This window comes from Zootoca vivipara, chromosome Z1 (genome assembly GCF_965207765.1).
Source record: "Zootoca vivipara chromosome Z1, rZooViv2.hap1.1, whole genome shotgun sequence".
Taxonomy (NCBI): domain Eukaryota; kingdom Metazoa; phylum Chordata; class Lepidosauria; order Squamata; family Lacertidae; genus Zootoca; species Zootoca vivipara.
In genome coordinates this window covers 3,640,497-3,659,807 of record NC_142583.1, presented here as the reverse complement: position 1 = coordinate 3,659,807, position 19,311 = coordinate 3,640,497, and the positions used below count along the sequence as shown (strand labels likewise).

At 43.9% G+C, this 19,311-nt stretch overlaps 1 protein-coding gene across 4 annotated transcripts; it reads left to right on the top strand.

The window, feature by feature from the left end:
* Positions 1–112: 112 nt before the first annotated feature.
* Positions 113–15,741, top strand: LYAR (Ly1 antibody reactive). 4 transcript variants are annotated; one of them, XM_035112532.3, is made up of 10 exons: positions 113–335; positions 1,436–1,620; positions 3,442–3,556; positions 5,078–5,185; positions 7,547–7,630; positions 8,763–9,138; positions 9,474–9,548; positions 11,941–12,026; positions 13,538–13,565; positions 15,607–15,741. In XM_035112532.3, exons 2-10 carry the CDS (start codon positions 1,499–1,501, stop codon positions 15,630–15,632), a joined length of 1,020 nt encoding a protein of 339 aa, XP_034968423.3. In that variant the 5' UTR covers positions 113–335; positions 1,436–1,498; the 3' UTR covers positions 15,633–15,741. The 4 variants fall into 4 exon arrangements, with proteins under 4 accessions (XP_034968423.3, XP_034968422.3, XP_088513624.1 ...); XM_088657498.1 differs by having other exon boundaries at positions 326–391; XM_035112531.3 differs by lacking the exon at positions 15,607–15,741 and having other exon boundaries at positions 13,538–13,843.
* Positions 15,742–19,311: the final 3,570 nt, after the last annotated feature.

The window sequence follows — 19,311 nt, the reverse complement described above, 5'->3', positions numbered from 1 at the left end:
GCGCGCCGCTCTGCAGCCCTTGCGGGCGTTGGTGGTGTTACTCTCATCGTTTCTCTCTCTAGGCCTGAGCCGTTCAAAGGAGTCGCCGGCGGTGTCGTCACAGGTGCGCGACGGAGCGGAGAGTGGCGCTCCGGAGGCGTAGCTGCAGCCCGAGGGGAGCGAACCGGGTGGGCGTTTGAGGAAGCGCGGCGCGTCGACGACCACCAGCCATCCTTAGCCAGTGAGTTCCGCCGCTGAGCCCGTCTCGAGAGTCGGCCCTCAGGACACCTTTCCGGTTTCTAGATCCGCGGCGAACACGTGTCTTCTGCGCGGCAAGTCTCCTCCGGGAAACGGCGGTAAGTTGCGCCAAAAGTGGCGTCGGCGGCGAGTCCGGGTAAACGGATTATATCCTGTATGAACTTTTATGTTGTATTTTAACAGGCTATATGTATAACTTATGTAAAACTACATATACTTATATAACTGTGTATGTGTGTGTATAAAACTATATATATATAAAACTATATATATAGTTTTAATTCTAATCAATATTTAATTGATTTTTAATAGTTCCCCCTCCCCTTATGTTTAGATGTACTTATTTTTATCTGTAAGCCTCCTTGAGTCGCCTGTCAGGGGGGGGGGAAGTGGGTTATAAATGCATTATTATCATTATCATCATTCCCTGGCCATCCCTGCTTTCCCCAGCCACTCTGGGTGGCTTACAGCACATAAAAAATGGTAAAACATTAAACATTAAAAACATTTAATCAATGTTTAATTGATTTTTAATAATTCGCCCTCCCCTCATGTTTATAGATGTACTTATTTTTACCTGTAAGCATTCTTGAATCCCCTGTCTGGGGGGAAAAGTGAGGTATAAATACAACAACAACAACAAACAAACAACATAATTAATAATATGAAGCATGAAACAGCAGACCTTATTTTTTGCCAGCTGCTCCTCCAAATTTATGAGAAATCATATTTTGTTGGCTGCTTGTGAAATAGCATACTTGTTTGTGTGTATGTTTGTGTGTGTGTTTTCTGCCAAGGTACCTGGGACAGTTACAGTTTGAAAATACCGCCTCCCCCGGTGGTGCAAAATATAAAACAGAGTTCTCTCTGTTTGATGGGTGGGTCCTTTCCTCTGGGCATGCAGGTCTTTAGGTAGTCCAAAGGATCACCACCCCACCCCATCCCCTCAAGCCCTTAAGAAATTTTATTCCAATTCTGAATGTATTTGTTGCTTACAATAAATACCAGCATGTCTGGAATCATTAATGTTAATGGACCTGGGTGTATGGTGCTATTTATGCAGTGTTAACTTAATAGTTTTGCCTTTAATGCTCAGCAGGGTAGGTATTTAAATACATTTTTATTGTATCTACTTTTGCTTTGTTAGACCTGCCTTTTTTAAAGGACATGTAAAACACTATTTTTAATTAATTTCTAGAATTTGTTGGAAGAGAATCAATCCTAACAGTCTCTGAAGAAAGATACCGCTATCTTGGAAGAAATGGTGGTTTTCACGTGTAACGCATGTGGAGAGTCTGTGAAAAAGGGACAGGTTGAAAAGCATGTAATTGTGTGCCGCAATTGCCAGTGCCTTTCTTGCATGGATTGTGGTAAAGATTTCTGGTAGGTTATTAGAGTCTTGTTTCATTATTTGATGGTGACAATTCATTGTTATTGCTATTATTGTTTATATCCTGCCCTTCCTCCCAAGGAGCCACCAACAAATCCCCTTTGAATGTTGAGAGGTGACAGTCACCTGACGTTATGGTGACAGTCCTGCACACCTGTCATAAGTTACTATATGGAGGGTGGTGGACTGATGGGTCCAGCTCACTGGTCGAATATAGTTTTCCACTGCTGAGTAGGATAGTAAAAAAATGCAAGGGGGGGGGAGAACTGCCAAAAATGTCTTCTTTAAAAGTTGAATGCAGCTAATGCATTAAAAATGAGTAAAATCATCATAAATAGAATCATAGAATCATAGAGTTGGAAGAGACCACAAGGGCCATCCAGTCCAACCCCCTGCCGAGCAGGAAACACCATCAAAGCATTAAAAGAAAATAAGAGTAGCAGAATAAAATCTGTTTTACAGTAACAAGATCACCATAAAATTAAAGCATCTCCCTGGCCATGCTGGAACCCTCACGAAATCTCAAAGCCTTTGATTGTACAAGAAATGACTGAAGAACGTTTGGCTATCTAAATGCATTCCCATTCCAGGGAAGCAGAGACTTTCGTGAGTTGTTACTAAGTGCTTGATTTGGCCTGGGAGAAAGTCTGAGGGGACAAGTAGATTGACCTTTCCTGTAACCTGAGAGAGATGGCAGGTTTATGACTGGGAAGCCAAACTCAACTGTTCTCTTGCCTAGAGTAGACTATATTGCAAAATGCTGGAAACTACTCTCTCTCGGCATCCCCAGCCTGCAACAGGATATAACTGTGAACTGCACTGCAGGGTTAATTTATGCTTGTTTTCCCAGTCACACTGATGTGGGATAAAGGCAACAGATGACATTACAGGGCTCTATGTAAGCTTTTGTGCTATTGCTGCACAACTTGACAAATGGTGGATTCTGCTTGGATTTTAATTCTAAATAGTGCTGTTAATTGAAAATCTGTGTAAAAAGTGAACAGTGGTACCACTAGAATAATAAGAACTACTGAAGCCAAGGGGTCTCCAAATGATGACATTGACCTTAATGCTGACCTGACATTCTTCTGACACAGTTTTGCCCCTGTAAATAAAACCTTTTTTGTTTAAAGAAGAAGCTGCGCACAAGCCCAATCTTGTTTTAAACCACATGAGTTACTGAATTGATGCCCTGTGTGTGACTAAATTTATGTGCAGCCTAATCTTGTGCAGGGGACGCGGTGGCGCTGTGGGTTAAACCACAGAGTCTAGAGCTTGCTGATCAGAAGGTCAGCGGTTCGAATCCCTGCAACGGGGTGAGCTCCCGTTGCTCTGTTCCAGCTCCTGCCAACCTAGCAGTTGGAAAGCACGTCAAAGTGCAAGTAGATAAATAGATACCGCTACAGCGGGAAGGTAAACAGCGTTTCCGTGCGCTGCTCTGGTTTGCCAGAAGCGGCTTTGTCATGCTGGCCACATGACCTGGAAGCTGTACGCCGGCTCCCTTGGCCAATAAAGCAAGATGAGTGCCGCAACCCCAGAGTCGGTCATGACTAGACCTAATGGTCAGGGGTCCCTTTACCTTTAATCTTGTGCAGAGTTACATTGGCATAGTCCCATATAAGGATTAGGCGTGCTTAACTCTATATAGAATTGCAGGTCAACTTCTGCCAGTCATAGTTCTTTCTGGATTAGCTTGACCAATGGCTTCTCTGGGTATTAAGGCTGTTTAATATATCCAGAGCTGAAATCTTCCTACTGTGGTATAAGTGCTGTGCTATAATGGCTTTTTATCCACGCTGTTCTTAATATTTAAGGGGTGATGATTATAAATGCCATGTGAAGTGCCTAAGTGAAGACCAGAAATATGGTGGCAAAGGTTACGAAGCCAAAGCTCACAAAGGAGATGTCAAACAGCAGGAATGGATTCAGGTAAAAACAAGTGCACACATAACTCTGGTAATATGACATTTAATTTATAGGGAAAGCTGTGTACTGATTGTTTTTCCCTTTTCCCTTTCAACTAGTGGTCTCTGAGGCAATTTATACCTCAGATCAAAACAATACAAGAATACATTTAAAAATCAGACAATAAGAAAACCCATTAACACTATATATGATTATCTAACTTTACCCATCAAATGTTTGGGGAGCAGGACACCTTGCAGCAGGTGTGCACTGAATGCAAGAGTAGATGCCGGCTTGTTGGTTTGGGAGGGCATTTCCTAGTCAAAGCCCTGTTTCTGCCCATCTGACAGAAGAGGGCCTTGGCTGACAAACTCCGCTCATGGGCTGGCGCAGTCCTTCAGATACTAAAGTCACAGGCCATTCAGAGCTTTTAACCAAAACCAGCACTTTATTGGCTGCCATGCTCTGAAGCCTTTGAAGTTTCTTAATGGATGGTTGCTATTCCAGCAAGAAGCAATACGTTTCATACCAGCCCAAGTTGGCAAAATGCATTCTTAGCCACATGTGTCCATACGTGAGACTATGTTGAAAACACCTTCCAGCTACAGACTTGAGCCTTGACTAAATACAACTCTATTTGGAAAAGATTGTGTGTTCTCTTGGGGGTCACTACCTTAATCTTGTCCTGACTGAGCTTCACTTTATTAGCCCTTGCACACCCCGTTCCTCACTTGAGTTGCCTGTGTTAAGAGTTTCCAGACCCCCAACTAGATTTGACGAGAACGATAAATAATGCTGAGTGTCATCTGCGTACTTAATGACCCTTCATTCCAAATATCCAGACTGCCTCACCAAGTGGTTTCGTGTAGATGTTAAATAGTATTGCGGTGTGGGTGTGTGTGGAAATGGAAACTAGATCCTTGCATTACTTTGCAGCATAAATATCATGACACAGTGCGAACTAATACAGAGTTTTTATCTTACTCCTACTTCATGTGTTATCTAGCCAAAATGTAGTTGTAAAATGTCAATGTATTGATTGTCATAGGCAATCCATGTGGGCCAATGTTTCAGGCTCCGTGTGGGCCAATGTTTTTATCTGCAGTGAACATAAACACCCCTGAAGCAATATCACAATTCCCAAACCTCCAGACTCTGATGCAAACAGGAGAAATGGACAGATAACAGATTTGAATCTGTTATGTGTATAGCAGGCATGTCCAACAGGTAGATCGTGATCTACTGGTAGATCACTGGACGTCTGTGGTAGATCACAGCAACTTTGGCTCCCCTAAAAAAGCTCTACATCTTTGCCCTGAAGCCCCCCAAACAGGGCTTTCCTTCCTAAAAAAAAGCTCAACCTTGACCTGAACCCTCCAAAAGGGGGTAGATCACTGCCAGTTTTTAACTCTGTGAGTAGATCGCAGTCTCTTGGAAGTTGGCCACCCCTGGGTATAGCATACATCTGATTTCAGTGCATCAGACTTGTGATTTAAGTACGTATGTTGTGTCTCAGATGCCATCATTCCCACTTTCCTTTTGTAGAAGATTCATCAAGCGATAAAGGAAACGAACATTAACCCCAAAGTTCGAGAAATTTTGGAGCAGATGTATACCTATGACAACATTCCAAGAAAAAAGGGCAAGTTTCAGGTATGCTTAGAAGTAAACAGCTCAGACTGCAATTCTGTACTTGCTTACTTGTGAGCAAGCCCCAGTGATCTCAGTAGGACTTGTTTCTGACTAGACAAATATATTACACTGTAGGATTTTATTTTATTTTTAAAAAATGAGGTTCCTTCATGAGAATGACAGACACGTTTCCATGAAGAGTCCATACAGATGAAAATCACTTGGCTGTTTGCCTTATCCTTCCAAGTGGCACAATATAACTTAGCTGCTGCTGTACCATAAACATCAGTATGTCTGCCCGCCTGCCTGCTAGATGGTAAGGGAATTTCTAGTTGCACCTTCTGAAATGTCCTGTTCTACGCAACCGTTAGCAATGCTGGAACCATGCCCTCTTTTGCATATGGGCACCCTAATCTTCTCACATATTATGCAGATAAGTGGTAAAATTGTATTAATATTATTATTTTAAGCCTCACGGGCTGCTTGCCCACAACTTACGATATTTCTCACAAGGAAGAATTGCGTGTTCTGTATTGCACTCTCAGTTAATGCAGGGCAGCCCTGATACGTGATGCTCCTGGCCAGTATATTCTCTAGAACCAAGGTAGTCAACATGGCGCCCTCCAGGATGTTGTTGGGCTCCTGTTCCCATCATCCCTGACCATTGGCCACTTTAGCTGGGGCTGATGGGAGGGCCCCACCTTGGCTACCCCTTCTCTAGAAAGCGCCATCAGAATCCTCCAGGCTCAGGGGTTCTGCTGCAGGCAAGTTGATTTGGCAAGTTTAGTACTTTTAAAACAACGCCCTTTGTTGGCAGGCTGGGGGCGGGCATTTCCTGACAGCCCCTTTCCCTCATATTCCCACTGTTGCTCTCACCGTCCATTCTTGTTGCTGCAGCTGTGCATTCACCCTGGCTACACAAAATGCAGTGATAAACAGCACGGTGCTTTGAAGTGAGTGGGAGCGGCACATGCATTCAAGGGCTGCAGTAGGATGCCTCACTTCTTTGATCCCAACGGGCGCAGAAAAGTGATCAAAGAGGTTAAGCGAGGCAAAACGGTTTGGGGAGTGCAAAGCAGAGAAGTTTGCAAACATGTTCTTCAAAGCTAATTGAAAGGCCTCCCTAAATGCAGACATTTACAAAGAGAGGCACTTAATACAGTTGAAACATTAACTGTGAATTGAGATAGCTACCAGCTTCAGGGGCTTCTTGTCAGGAAATTGGTGCCTGTCCTTGGCTGCTTGATCTCCGCTGCCTTTCCATAGCCCTGTTCACATGTTACCTCAGCCTGGGCAGCTAACACATGGGAAGTGGAATGGGGCTGCACCTCCTGGTTCCACCCCTTGAAATCCATGAACTGAGTGTGCGTACCTGCCAAGGGGTGTGTCTCTGTGTTACCAACCTGTAACTCGTAGGCAGCTCTTTTCAGGTACACACACACACAGCCTGCCAAAGGTAGAGGTGGCCTTGCCCTCCACTCCATCTACCATGTGTGAGCCCCACATACTGAAATGACTTGGGCTCATGTCAACTGCGCTTGAACTATTTTGCCATTACCAGGTTGTGATTCTAATGTGCATTATCATAGAATCGGAAGAGACCACAAGGGCCATCCAGTCCAACCCCCTGTCGAGCAGGAAACACCATCAAAGCATTATTGACATGCCTGTCAAGCCTCTGCTTAAAGACCTCCAAAGAAGGAGACTCCACCACACTCCTTGGTAGCAAATTCCACTGCCGAACAGCTCTTACTGTCAGGAAGTTCTTCCTACCGTGTTTCTCCAAAAATAAGACACCGTCTTATATTTCTTTTTCCTAAAACAAAACAAAACACGGTGGCTTATTTTCAGGGGATGTCTTATATTTTTATTAAGTATGGTACAGTTTAACCTACAAGGTTAAACTGCCTATCACTATGGCTTATTTTGGGGGTATGGCTTATTTTCAGGGTATGGCTTATTTTCGGAGAAACACGGTAATGTTTAGGTGGAATCTTCTTTCTTGTAGTTTGAATCCATTGCTCCGTGTCCGCTTCTCTGGAGCAGCAGAAAACAACCTTTCTCCCTCTATATGACATCCTTTTATATATTTGAACTTATTTTTATATATTTGAATTATATATGTGTGTGTGTCTGTGTGTGTGTGTGTGTGTGTGTGTGTGTTTTCTACCTGTGACTGTTATTGAATGCAGCAGAGGATGTTTCACATGTATAACTTGACATCTGCCTGTAATTAGATTCTGAAGAAAGGAGCATGATTACTGGGCTCCATTTGTCCATGCCATCCCATCCTGTGGCCCTTCTGGCAATCTGAATACTGCAAGTGTGTCTTGCTGATTGATCAGTGCATATTGATCAGTGATCTGTTTTCTACCTAAACAGAACTGGATGTCTAACAGTTTGAAAATACATAACACTGCACTGCAGGACCAGGTGTGGGACATTTTTTCAGAAGCTACCAGAAAGGTAAGCTAACTGGAAAACTGTTTAATGGAAGCAATGCTTCATGGTCAAAGGTCCACACACTGTGGCTGAGCTTGTGGCCAGTCTTCCTTTTCTAATAGCCAGCTAAGTCCAGTCTTGCCACAATATCAGTGGGACTTAGGGTTGCCTCCTAATGGATTGCTGGTTGTACTTACTTGCTTAATAAATAATTGCTTTTAATAACCTTGTAGGCTTCCCTTTCCCTTCCATGTGCAGAATTCCCCTTTTGCAATAGAAAAACGTGCTGCATATGCATTTCTTAGTTTAATGTCCACACAGATGACAGTAATGCTTGTCTTTAAGGGCTCGTGTGAACTGAAGTTAGGAACTTTAAACTTCTGGGAAAGTGTCTTCCCAAAATGCTTCTGCAGCTTTCTGCTTTGCAGGATATAGATGAGGTAGCCTAAGACAAAGCAAGAAAGAGTTGGTTATTTGGGATGAGGGTCCAGGGCAGGGTTCCCCAAACTACAGCCCGGGGGCTGGATGCGACCCGCAAGGCTCATTTATGCGGCCCGCGACAACCCCCACTGCTCACTCTTACCAGTGCGGCTGCCCACTTCCGGGTCGGAAAAGTGCTGGAAATAGCATCATTTCCGACGCAATTCTGGGTCAGAAGCAGCCCGTGCGCATGCGCACAAGCTATTTCCATCACTTTTCTGACCTGGAAGTGCGCCGAAAATAGCATATGTGCATGCACACTCCTGCCCTCCGGCCAACAGCGCGATCAGCCCAAAAGCCAGGTAAGTTTGGGGACCCCTGGTCCAGGGGGTGGGGGAATAGCCCAGAAGAAGAGGGATGGATTTTTCACCACCTCCCTCCATGCATTCAAAAAAGCCCATTGCAAGTCCCACATCCTAGAAACATGTTGATTATTTTTTTCTGGTGGTACTTGTGAGTGTACCTTCTCATTGCACCAAAAAGCAATTCTGTGTTTTGCTTAAAGCAGGGATGGGGAACCATTTTGGCTCCATGGGTCAGATCCTTATCAGGGCCAGATATGACAAGTAGGCAGGATTACTTCCTGGAGAAAATTGCTGAAGTCTCCCCTGCCCCAACTTTTTGACTAGGGGGTCTCATCATAGTGATGTATAAGCCCTCTGCATCTTCTCAACAGGAGACAGCTGAAAACCAGTCTGCAAACAGTGAAGTTATGCCGACACCATCAGAAGATAACCAAGTAAAAATGGAGAAACCTGCAAAGAAAAAGAATAAAAGGGATCAAAAGGAAGAGAGGAAAAATATGAAAAAGGCAAAAGAATTAAGGCTGCAAGTTCAGCCAGAGGACCTAGATTTGAAAAAAAGTAAAAAGTCTAAGAAAGAAGAAAGGGAGAATGAGAATGGAAATATTTCCAAAAGGAATGGCTTGAAGTTGGCAAAGCAGCAGCAAGCGGATGTTTCAGCTGAACTGGAAATGAATGGAAACGGTGTCAATACAAAAGAGGCAAGGACCAAAGCAAATGTGAATAAACGCAAGCGTAACGTCTCTGAAGGTATCAGGCTTGCAGTTCTTGCTTCTAGTTGTGAGGTGCAGTTTGGGGAAAAATACAGTTTGTAGTATATAGGATGTATATAAATCAGGATAAGTTTCAGTGCTTGGAATTGAAATCGGGGTGAGAGTGACAGCCTTAGAGACATCCTGTTTTCTATCCATCTCATCTGAGAACGTCAATCCTTTTCTGTTTTTTCCTTGTAGGAGGTTTTTATGAAATATCAGCAAGAGCAGATTTTAGATTTAACCACTATTCCAATTTTGGTGGGTTCCCTAATGATTCTGTTACTGGACTTCATGACGCTTATTTTGACTGTTTCTTTAATCCCACCCCAGATGTTGATGAATCTCCCATCGCACAAAAAAGAATGAACAATTCAGAAACCGAAGAAAATGAGGATCAGCTTCAAGGTAACGTTCACTTGGACGCTTAGCAGATTGCAACTGTGAGCTAGATCTGTTTGTTGATGGCAACAATGATGAACCAACTTGGTCAATATAATTATTAGAATCATTGTTAAAGTATAAGGGAGAGTTGTAACATTTCTAAGGGTATAGCTCCCTTGTCTTGAAAGTGGGTTAGTGAGTACCAGGCTTAGATAACATAGGATATTAGTGTCCAAGGAGGACAGGGGCTTATAATTTCCTGGATGGCAATAATAATAATTTTATTATGTGTCCCCCACCCATCTGATTGGGTTGCCACAGCCACTCTGGGTGGCTTCCAACATATATAAAAACATAATAAAAAATTACACATTAAAAAGCTTCCCTATACAGGGCTGCCTTCAGGTGTCTTCTTCAAGTTATATAGTTAACAACAACAACAACAATTTATTATTTATACCCCGCCCATCTGGCTAGGTTTCCCCAGCCACTCTGGGTGGCTTCCAACAAAATATTAAAATACATTAGTCCATCAAACACTAAAAGCTTCCCTAAACAGGGCTGCCTTCAGATGTCTTCTAAAAGTCTGGTAGTTGTTCTCTTTGACATTGATGTGAGGGCGTTCCACAGGGCGGGCGCCACTACCGAGAAGGCCCTCTGCCTGGTTCCCTGTAACTTGACTTCTCGCAACGGTGGAACCGCCAGAAGGCCCTCGGTACTGGACCTCTGTCCAGGCAGAACGATGGGGGTGGAGATGCTCCTTCAGGTATACTGGGCCAAGGCTGTTTAGGGCAAAACGAAATATCATTGGTTGGATGGATCCAGAGCAGGGAGAACACAGGTCCTGCCCTCTCAGTCTCACCACAGCCCTGCTAGAACAAGGCTGCCTCTGACTAATTTTTGCCAGTTTCCATCTCCCACTGTTACCACAGCCAGGCCTTTTCTGAAGATTCCCAACATTGAGAAGGCTGGGTGGGGGGGAACGACAACACTGGGGTCTGCGAGGAGGCAAGGAATGTTCTGCTAGATAAGCAGATGCTGGTACATGCAAGCTCTGGATCCAACCCTATATGGCTATTTAATCTGTTAGGAACAGCCATATCAAGTCCCAATTCATTTTGTTTCTTTTCTTTTTAAATCTTCTTTTCCTGAACAGAGGAAATCCACTCCAGCTTGCAGTTCACATTTTGCCGAAATGGCAACATTGGTTGGCCTGAGAAAAACCACTGTCACAGTTTTCAAGTGCTACAGAAATAGTTGGGCCCGGAGTTAACTAACCTGGTGTGCTAGTGGAAGCCTGTGCAAGGGCTGCTCCCCATCCATGAGCCCCCTGTGCCTCCCCCAAATCCACTCTGGAGGGTCAGACAAGCCCCAGAACAGCTCGCAGTGGGAGGAGAGGGGGCAGAATCCCACCTGGCAAGCAAAAATCCTTGCACTGACAGAGCAATCAGAAGAGTCTGACGTCAAATTTCTCCATAAGCCTCTAAATGTTTGTAGTAGATCACATTGGGTAGAAAACGTATGTAGGTCATTATAGTGAGTTTGGCTGTTTATATTTACAGATGAGATTTTTTTAAAATAACCACTGGAAAAAGTTGGTTAATTCCGAGCACAATTCAAAGTGTTGGTGCTGACCTTTAAAGCCCTAAATGGCCTCGGTTCAGTATACCTGAAGGAGCGTCTCCACCTCCATCATTCTGCCCGGACACTGAGGTCCAGCACCGAGGGCCTTCTGGCGGTTCCCTCGTTGCGAGAAGCCAAGTTGCAGGGAACTAGGCAGAGGGCCTTCTCGGTGGTGGCGCCTGCCCTGTGGAACGCCCTCCCAACAGATGTCAAAAAGGAAAACAACTACCAGACTTTTAGAAGACATCTGAAGGCAGCCCTGTTCAGGGAGGCTTTTAATGTTTAATAGAATATTGTGTTTTATTCTTCTGTTGGAAGCCGCCCAGAGTGGCTGTTGAGACCCGGCCAGATGGGCGGGGTATAAATAATAAATTATTATTATTATTATTAATTCTCCAAGTGGATGCAGCTGGCGGTTTTCTGGGTTGGGACCAGCCAGATGTGTTTCTCCTCTGAGCTAGAGAGGCATAGGAACCGGCTGCTGATTTCAAATATGAAAGTGTGTGGGCAGTGAGGGCTTATTCATGGTGTTGTTTTTTTAACTCCTTATTGCTTGTGGAGTAATAATACCTTATTGATTGATTTATAACCCATTCTCCCTTGTTCACATAATCCTGCACTGCTGTGCTTGGCAATATGTATTTCAGTTTCCAAAATCATCCCCGGTTGCTTAGCAAGCAGGGTACCACTAACCCTGACCAAGTGGTGTTAGGTTTCCACAGTGACCTGGCCAAAATGCATGGGGATAATTTATTTTATTCTCTCTTCCTTGTCCTTCTACAAATTTTTACAGGTAAATTCAGTTGGAAGGGAACTATTAAAGCTGTTCTGAGGAAAGCACCTGACAATGAACTGCCAATGAAAAAGCTAAGGAAGAAGGTATATTGGAGCATCTTCTGAAACCCAGAGTACAAGCCAGGGCAAAGTTCTCCTGCACAAGCACCACTGGAATAAATATTTATATACCGCCCTTCATCCATAGATCTCAGGGAGGTTCACAGCATGTTTTCCTTATTTCCAAATTATTTCATAATTTGCCTATTTATAAAATAAAGAAAAAATTGTACTGTTCAGGGAACAGTTCCCTATCGTGGAATCACAGAGTTGGAAAGTACCCTTAAGGGTCATCTCCTCCAGGGATCACAAGGCAAAAAAAAAAACATTTTGCACATGCTCTATCCATTTGGCCCTTGAAGCCTTTTAAAGAAACACACACATACACGTCTTGCTCTGGGGAGAAAGCACTCTGCATATGGTTAGGGGCACTCCACGTGCAATGCAGGTCCCTTACTGCTGAGCAAGAAAACGCTACAGGGCTTGGAGGACAGGAAGGGAAAGGCCTGATCTGAGAAGGGCCAACTCTGAGGAAATGGAGCAGGCTCCAGGACGGCTGCCCACCCCACCGCCTCCCCTCAGGCTGCTGCCTAACTCCAGCACCCGGCCTTGCCCATCTCACTGAATTCAGTGAGGTTTTGTGTCTTGGATTGTGCCCTAACTTTTTAAAAACGTGTGCTTCTGTGAGCAGAACCATTTGCCAAATTCCAATTTAAATGAGCAGTTGCTAAACCGTAGTGCTGCCTGCTCTCTTCTCTAATGAACTTCTGCTGTTCCACCAACTGCATTTTTAGCATCTTTTGTCCAAAGGCCTTGTGTGCTGATTGCATTTAAAATATATATGTTCTGGGCCGGTGGGATGGTCCTAAGCATTCTACAACTCAGCAACTAAGCCAGTGTTTAGGTAAACTTCAGGATACGTAAGAGGCAAACCCAGAAGTATATTTCCGGGTTTTTGGCACATGCGCAGAAGCGCTCCAGCATGCCACACTCGTGCGCAGAAGCGGTCTCTCCGGTTGCGAAAACCTCGGGATCCGGCCGGACCTCCGGAACGGATCCCGTCTACAACCGGAGACACCACTGTAATGCAACTGAAGACCAGAGTCTTGTAAACAATAGCTATGGCAGTTCCAAAAACTGTCAGCCTAGATTTAGCTCAGGTTGTCTTTGTTTTTGTTCATAACCTTACAAATGGAGAAGTGACAGCTAGTCAGATGCCACCAAGCACATAGAAAGGGCCTCATTCCCCCAGCTGCCCCTGCCTTCAAAGTTGGCAGCACAGAAAATCTTAACACTTAACACGTGGGCAGGCTGCTATGGGAGAACGTGGCCCCTTCGGATCTTCCAGAGCTCTAAAGTAAAAATCCAGCACTGGTTTCGTGCCTGGAATTTGAGACTGGGAGCCAGTGCAGGCTTTAAAGCACAAGTGAAATATGACAGAAATTGATGGGGCTTGCTTTGGAATGAGATGCTTCATAGTCCAGAAAATACGCTTAAGCTGGTGATGGCGTGGAAGGCTTGAATGTAACTTCTTTTTTGTCTTTTTCCTTGTGCAGGTTTTATCACAGTATTATGCAGTGGCAGGTAATGATCATCATAAGGCTGAAGGAGAAATTCTGGCCCTGTTCAATAAGAAAGTCAGCAGCAATCCTAAATTTAGAGTTTTAAAGGAAAAGGTTAAGCTTATAAAATAGCTTTTTAGTTCTAAAATAAGGATTTTTAATATGTCACCAGTTTTGTTAATCAGATGTAAAGAGATTTCTCAGATGTATATGGCAGCAAACCTTACCTGTATTTGATTGTGAATTTCCTTTTATTTCACATAGTTTGTATTGATTAAAAAGTTACTTTTGGGGAAAAAATGTGTTTTATATATATACTAGCTGGCTGGCCACGCGTTGCTGTGGCTTAATCTGTTAAATGGGCCCTCAGAGTCCCCCTTCAGACTCCTCCCCCCACCCACCCCAGCTCATCCCTGTGATTGGCCCCACCCTGTCCCGACCTGTGACCTTTCCCGCCCCCTCCTCCACCCACCACCCACCCAGGGGAGCCCCCACCTCTATTCGGCCTAGTCTGCAAAGCCAAGCTGAGCTGCTGTGGAGAGGGAAGCTTTCCTACCTGCAATACCAGCGTAGCTGCTGCTAGAGGCCGCTGTTGTGCAAGGTCTCCTGATTTTGGCTTCTATTTCCCAGCATGCACTTTAGGGTGAGTTGTGAGTTCTTGAGCACGGGGTTTTGGGGGTCTTACCTGGCCCAGGTGTGACATTTGTCTTAGCAAACTTTATAAGATCCTTCGGACATTCGCATGGGGCGTTGTTTCCGAATTTGAACGCAATCGGTCAAGCAGTTTCGGAGAAAAGTGGAGACCCACCCACATGCCCTTTTTACATTTATATAGATATATAGATATAATGACAATCTTTCTATTGCTATTTATAAAAGTTAAAGTTATTGGTTATGATCACAACCACGAGCTACTGGGTGTGATCCCGTGGTCAGAAATACTCAAAGAGAAGGAAGTCCAAGAAGGGTGGGAGTTTCTAAAAGGAGAAATATTGAAGGCCCAAATGCAGACAATGCCAGCAAGAAAGAAAAGTGGGAGGCATCTAAGGAAACCAGTGTGGCTGCATAAGGAGCTTGCAGATGAGCTGAGAGTTAAGAAGAGCATGTATAAGAAAGAGGAAATCACAAAGGAGGAATATACATGAGTAGCCAACAGTTGCAGGGGGGGGGGAGTGAGGCTGGATAAAGCTTAGAATGGGCCATACATGGTTCTCTTCTAATCACAGAAGAATAGAACTTTTAGATACAACTCATTTATATATTCTATAGGTGTGTGTGTGTGTGTATGGGACGCGGGTGGCGCTGTGGGTTAAACCACTGAGCCTAGGGCTTGGTTCGAATCCCCACGATGGGGTGAGCTCCCGTTGCTTGGTCCCTGCTCCTGCCAACCTAGCAGTTCGAAAGCACGTCAAAGTACAAGTAGATAAAAAGGTACCACTCTGGCGGGAAGGTTCTCCAGAAGCGGCTTTGTCATGCTGGCCACATGACCTGGAAGCTGTACGCTGGCTCCCTTGGCCAATAGAGTGAGATGAGCGCCGCAATCCCAGAGTCGGTCACGACTGGACCTAATGGTCAGGGGTCCCTTTACCTTATATATATATATATATACGCTTCTGCAATGTACCCAGTGAAAGAAAGTTTACTCTGAAGTGTTTGTGTTTTTGTAAATAATTCACACTAACTTCTACAAGTTCTACAGCAAGGTATCAAAACCTAGGTGGGGGAAAAATCTTTCTGATTCCCTGGCAACTTCACAAATTGCTGTTGGTATAAACTAACTCTTCAAGCTGGCAGGCTAGGAACCCAACTCTGAACACCAACAGAATGACATTCTTTTTATATCTCGTACTGATTTCCTTTCCCGCAGAGGAGCATATGTCTCCTCAATACAAATGTGTATATTTTTAACTATTGCGGTTATTGGACATCGATCATTTCTTTGTTTGTGCTTTGCTTTGGCACTGCTTCTGCATTAGTGGTCTGTTTCATTTCTTCTCTCTTTCCTCCCACTGAAAACTGATCGCCTCACCTCCTGCTATTTTCTCATTGCGCCTGAACAACAGTGTCTGCAGTGGAATCTACCTGGTGACCACTGGAGACAGAGAACCAGCGCATTGTTTCCCTCAGATACTTGGAAGCTGCAACAGTGTTCTGTAACAAGGAAACCAGAGAGCAAATATTAAACTTATTCACAGAAAGTTTGTAAAGGCTATATTGTTCTGTACATCGAGCTGCAGTCACAGGTTACCAGATCTCACAATCAATATATTCAAAATTTAGCCCTTCTCCCAATTAAAGCTTTCCCCCGGGGGGGGGGGGGGAAATCCCACACGCACAGAACAAGTCTAAGTTTCTTTTCTGCTCTGTTGGCCAAGGAGAGCAGATTAAATTTCCCCTTAACAGGAAGTGTTACTTTATATTCAGGTTGAACATTCAGCCAGGGAAGAAGACATCTGCTGAGAAGCTTCTCTCCTTGCTCGTGCTAAGACAGTCAAACCAGCTTAATCTTACATGTGGAGAAAATACGTTTTAATCTTGATATTCTGTTCACGTTGACATTGAATAAAGATCTCTGAAAAGTTTCTGATTCAAGCATGACACTTTAAAAACGGGCTTCATCAAACTGTTGGAGTCTTCAAGCAAATAGCAGTCCCTAGAAGTCTGCAACCTAAGTCTGACCATTCATTAGTATGATCCTTTGACAGATTGGAAAAAGCTCCCGAACTCGTCACTCCACACTGAAGTCGAAGGGAAGGGAAGGGGCAATGCTGCTACCATGTTTCTCTGAAAATAAGACACCATCTTATATTTATTTTTCCTCAAAAGAAACCACAGTGGCTTATTTTCAGGGGATGTCTTATTTTTTTATTACATGTCCAGCCTAGCCTCTTCCTTGGCGCTCTCCAGAACTGCACCTATCACTATGTCTTATTTTCGGGGTATGGCTTATGTTGTGCAAATGCTTAGAAATCCTGCTATGGCTTATTTTATGGGTAAGTCTTATTTTTGGAGAAACAAGGTATTTAAACAACGGTTGGGTGCAAGCCCAATCGACTTGTGGCATCCAGCAGAGACCCAAACAGACAGAAGAGTGGAAACAAAAGATGAACAGGCACTTGATGCTGAAAATAGGTTAGTTACGTTGCAGCTGGAGAAAAAAACAAAACTTCTTCATCCATCTGTACTGGGATGATGTACATGTCTCCGGAGAGGGGTAAAGCCTCTTCCTTGGGGATTCACAATAAGGCCTGGGGTGTGCATTCATGGATTATGAGTGGAGGGAAACGAAGCACAGGCTGCTCCCCATCCCACCCCCAATCCTATTTAGCATTGTGGCACAATGCAGTTAACAACAGGAAAACGGGTGGGGGATAGTAAGCACCTTGGAGCATTGCAAGAGGCAAAGGGGGACTCCCTTACATCTGGAAGTTCACCCAAATTCATGGGATACAGCAGTGGTAGCAACATAGACAGACATCCCTTGGCGCATCATTGAATGTTTGGACTGTGACAAGACCTGTCACAGAACTGTTTAATCAGGAGTGTTTGGCTCTGAATGAAGGTTGAAGTGAAAGGAGAAGACTTATACCACATCACGCCATGGCGTGGCTTGGAGTTAAAGGTAAAGGGACCCCTGACCATTTGGTCCAGTCGCGGATGACTCTGGGGTTGCGGCGCTCATCTCGCTTCACTGGCTGAGGGAGCCGGCGTACAGCTTGGAGTTAAACGCACTAAAATCATCCTGCTGCAGGTTCTTTAAAGTTAGGTTGAAAAAATGGTTCCTCTTAATATTCCCTTATTAAATCCCCAGTATCTCTCTCAGGATAAAAAGAGAGTTAATTTCCCCTCCAATAACATTCCAGCACTCAACAATCTCCACAATCTGAAGATCCTAGTAGCTTAGAGGTCCTTATTGTGCCAGTTTTGTTCCGTTCTGTTTTGGTTTTATAAAAAATCACTGTTAATTTACAGACTAATATACTTCAACATACCTAGAGAGTCACTTGGGTATGTGTGGTAACTTTATTTTGGGTTTGCCATGTTTTGCTTGAAACCTAGGCACTCCACTATTAGCAAATAGAAAAGTATGAATGATGTTATTAAAAGCACAGTGGGACAAAGACAAAGACATAATAGTCTGGACACAACTGGCGACATGTGCTGTGGTGCTGCACGCTGTGACTTTTCCACTACCCTTCCAACTATAGCAGGCCCTCCAAGTGTCCCTATTTTCCAGCGACACTCCCAGACTAACAGAAGCTGTCCCGGTTTCCAATTTGATCCTGGAGTCCCCACTTTTCCTTACGTCACCCCTATTTTCATTGGAGAAATGTCAGAGAGTATAGAGTTATGCAAGCCCCGAGCCAAGGAAATAAGCCTTTAGAGGACACCTGAAGGCAGTCCTGTAAAGGGAAGTTTTTAATGTTTAATGCTTTATTGTGTTTTTTTATATCCTGGAAGCTGCCCAGAGTGGCTGGGGCAACCCAGTGGGGTGGGCAAGGTATAAATAATAAAAATATGGTGATGTTGATCAAACAGGACATCCTTATTTTCATCAGAGAAATGGTGCAGGGTGTGCTATAGCTCCTCTTTATCTGGGAAAAGCTGCTCCTGGTGATCAGAGGAGAATTCAAGAGCGTGAGGAAGGTTTTGGTTAGAAGCGGAAGCCCTTTACCTCTACAGAAACACTTTCTGCTTATGCACAGGGCAATTTGCATGTAAGGACTATTATTACAGTGAACAGAAAATGCATTTGGTTCAAAATATATCCTCCTTCTGACTCCCTATTGAATTGCCTCCATAAAGGTTTACTAACATAATGTACGCCAAGTGTTTTGAACGCTTGACAGTGTTATAAAACGGCAAGTAATTATATGTAAGCAAATATATATATTTGAATTATGTACCCAGGTTACCCTTTCATTCATTTTTCATTGCCACTTCCTTAAACAACGAGCTTCAGCTCTCAGGTGAATCCATTAAAAAGACAATCTACTTTTGTTAGAGTTTTCTTGCACCATAAAACACACACTTGATTATGCTACTGATAAAAATAGAGAGGGAGCCGACATTTGATTTGTGCTAAATAAATACCGGTACTTAGAAAGTTGGGCCCACTCTGGACCCAATAGTGTAAGGACTATAGATAACTTGCCAACACCCCTTTCTCAGCAAAGGTGGTGCCAAGGGTGGCTGTGGAGGAGGTATTGCTGGATGAGACTGATCATTTAGCTGATAGATAGATAGATAGATAGATAGATAGATAGATAGATAGATAGATAGATAGATAGATGATAGATACTTTATTGTCATTGTACTTTAAATTGTACAACAAAATTGAATGCCCTCCCTTAAAAACAAAAACTGGCTCAGACCCAGTTGCTGAGCTGAATCAACCTTGGTCATGTTGATGAACCATGAGAGAAACCAACCCTTGGCACTTGTATTCTGGGGTTCCACGGGATACTGTTACCTCTTCAGTACTATTTAACATCTAAATGAAACCATAGGGAGTGGTCATTAGGAGTTTTGGAGCAAAGTGTTGTGAGTACACCGACAACACACGCATCTCTATTTCTCTACGCCATATCTATCAAGAGAAGCTGTAAAAGCTCTGGATGGGTGTCTGAATACAGCGGTGGTTTAGATTAGGACCAAGAAACTGTGCTTGAATCCTAGGAAGACAGAGGCTCTGTCAGTGAATGGTTCCCATGTCTGGGAAATAGGCGAGTTACAGGTAGGTAGCCGTTTTGGTCTGCCGTAGTCGA

Coding starts and splice junctions, on each gene's coding strand:
- LYAR (XM_035112531.3), top strand. CDS start 1,499: ATGGTGGTTTTCACGTGTAACGCATGTGGAGAGTCTGTGAAAAAGGGA. Junction 3,557..5,077: donor AACAGCAGGAATGGATTCAG/GTAAAAACAAGT, acceptor TTCCTTTTGTAG/AAGATTCATCAAGCGATAAA. Junction 7,631..8,762: donor TTTCAGAAGCTACCAGAAAG/GTAAGCTAACTG, acceptor TCTTCTCAACAG/GAGACAGCTGAAAACCAGTC.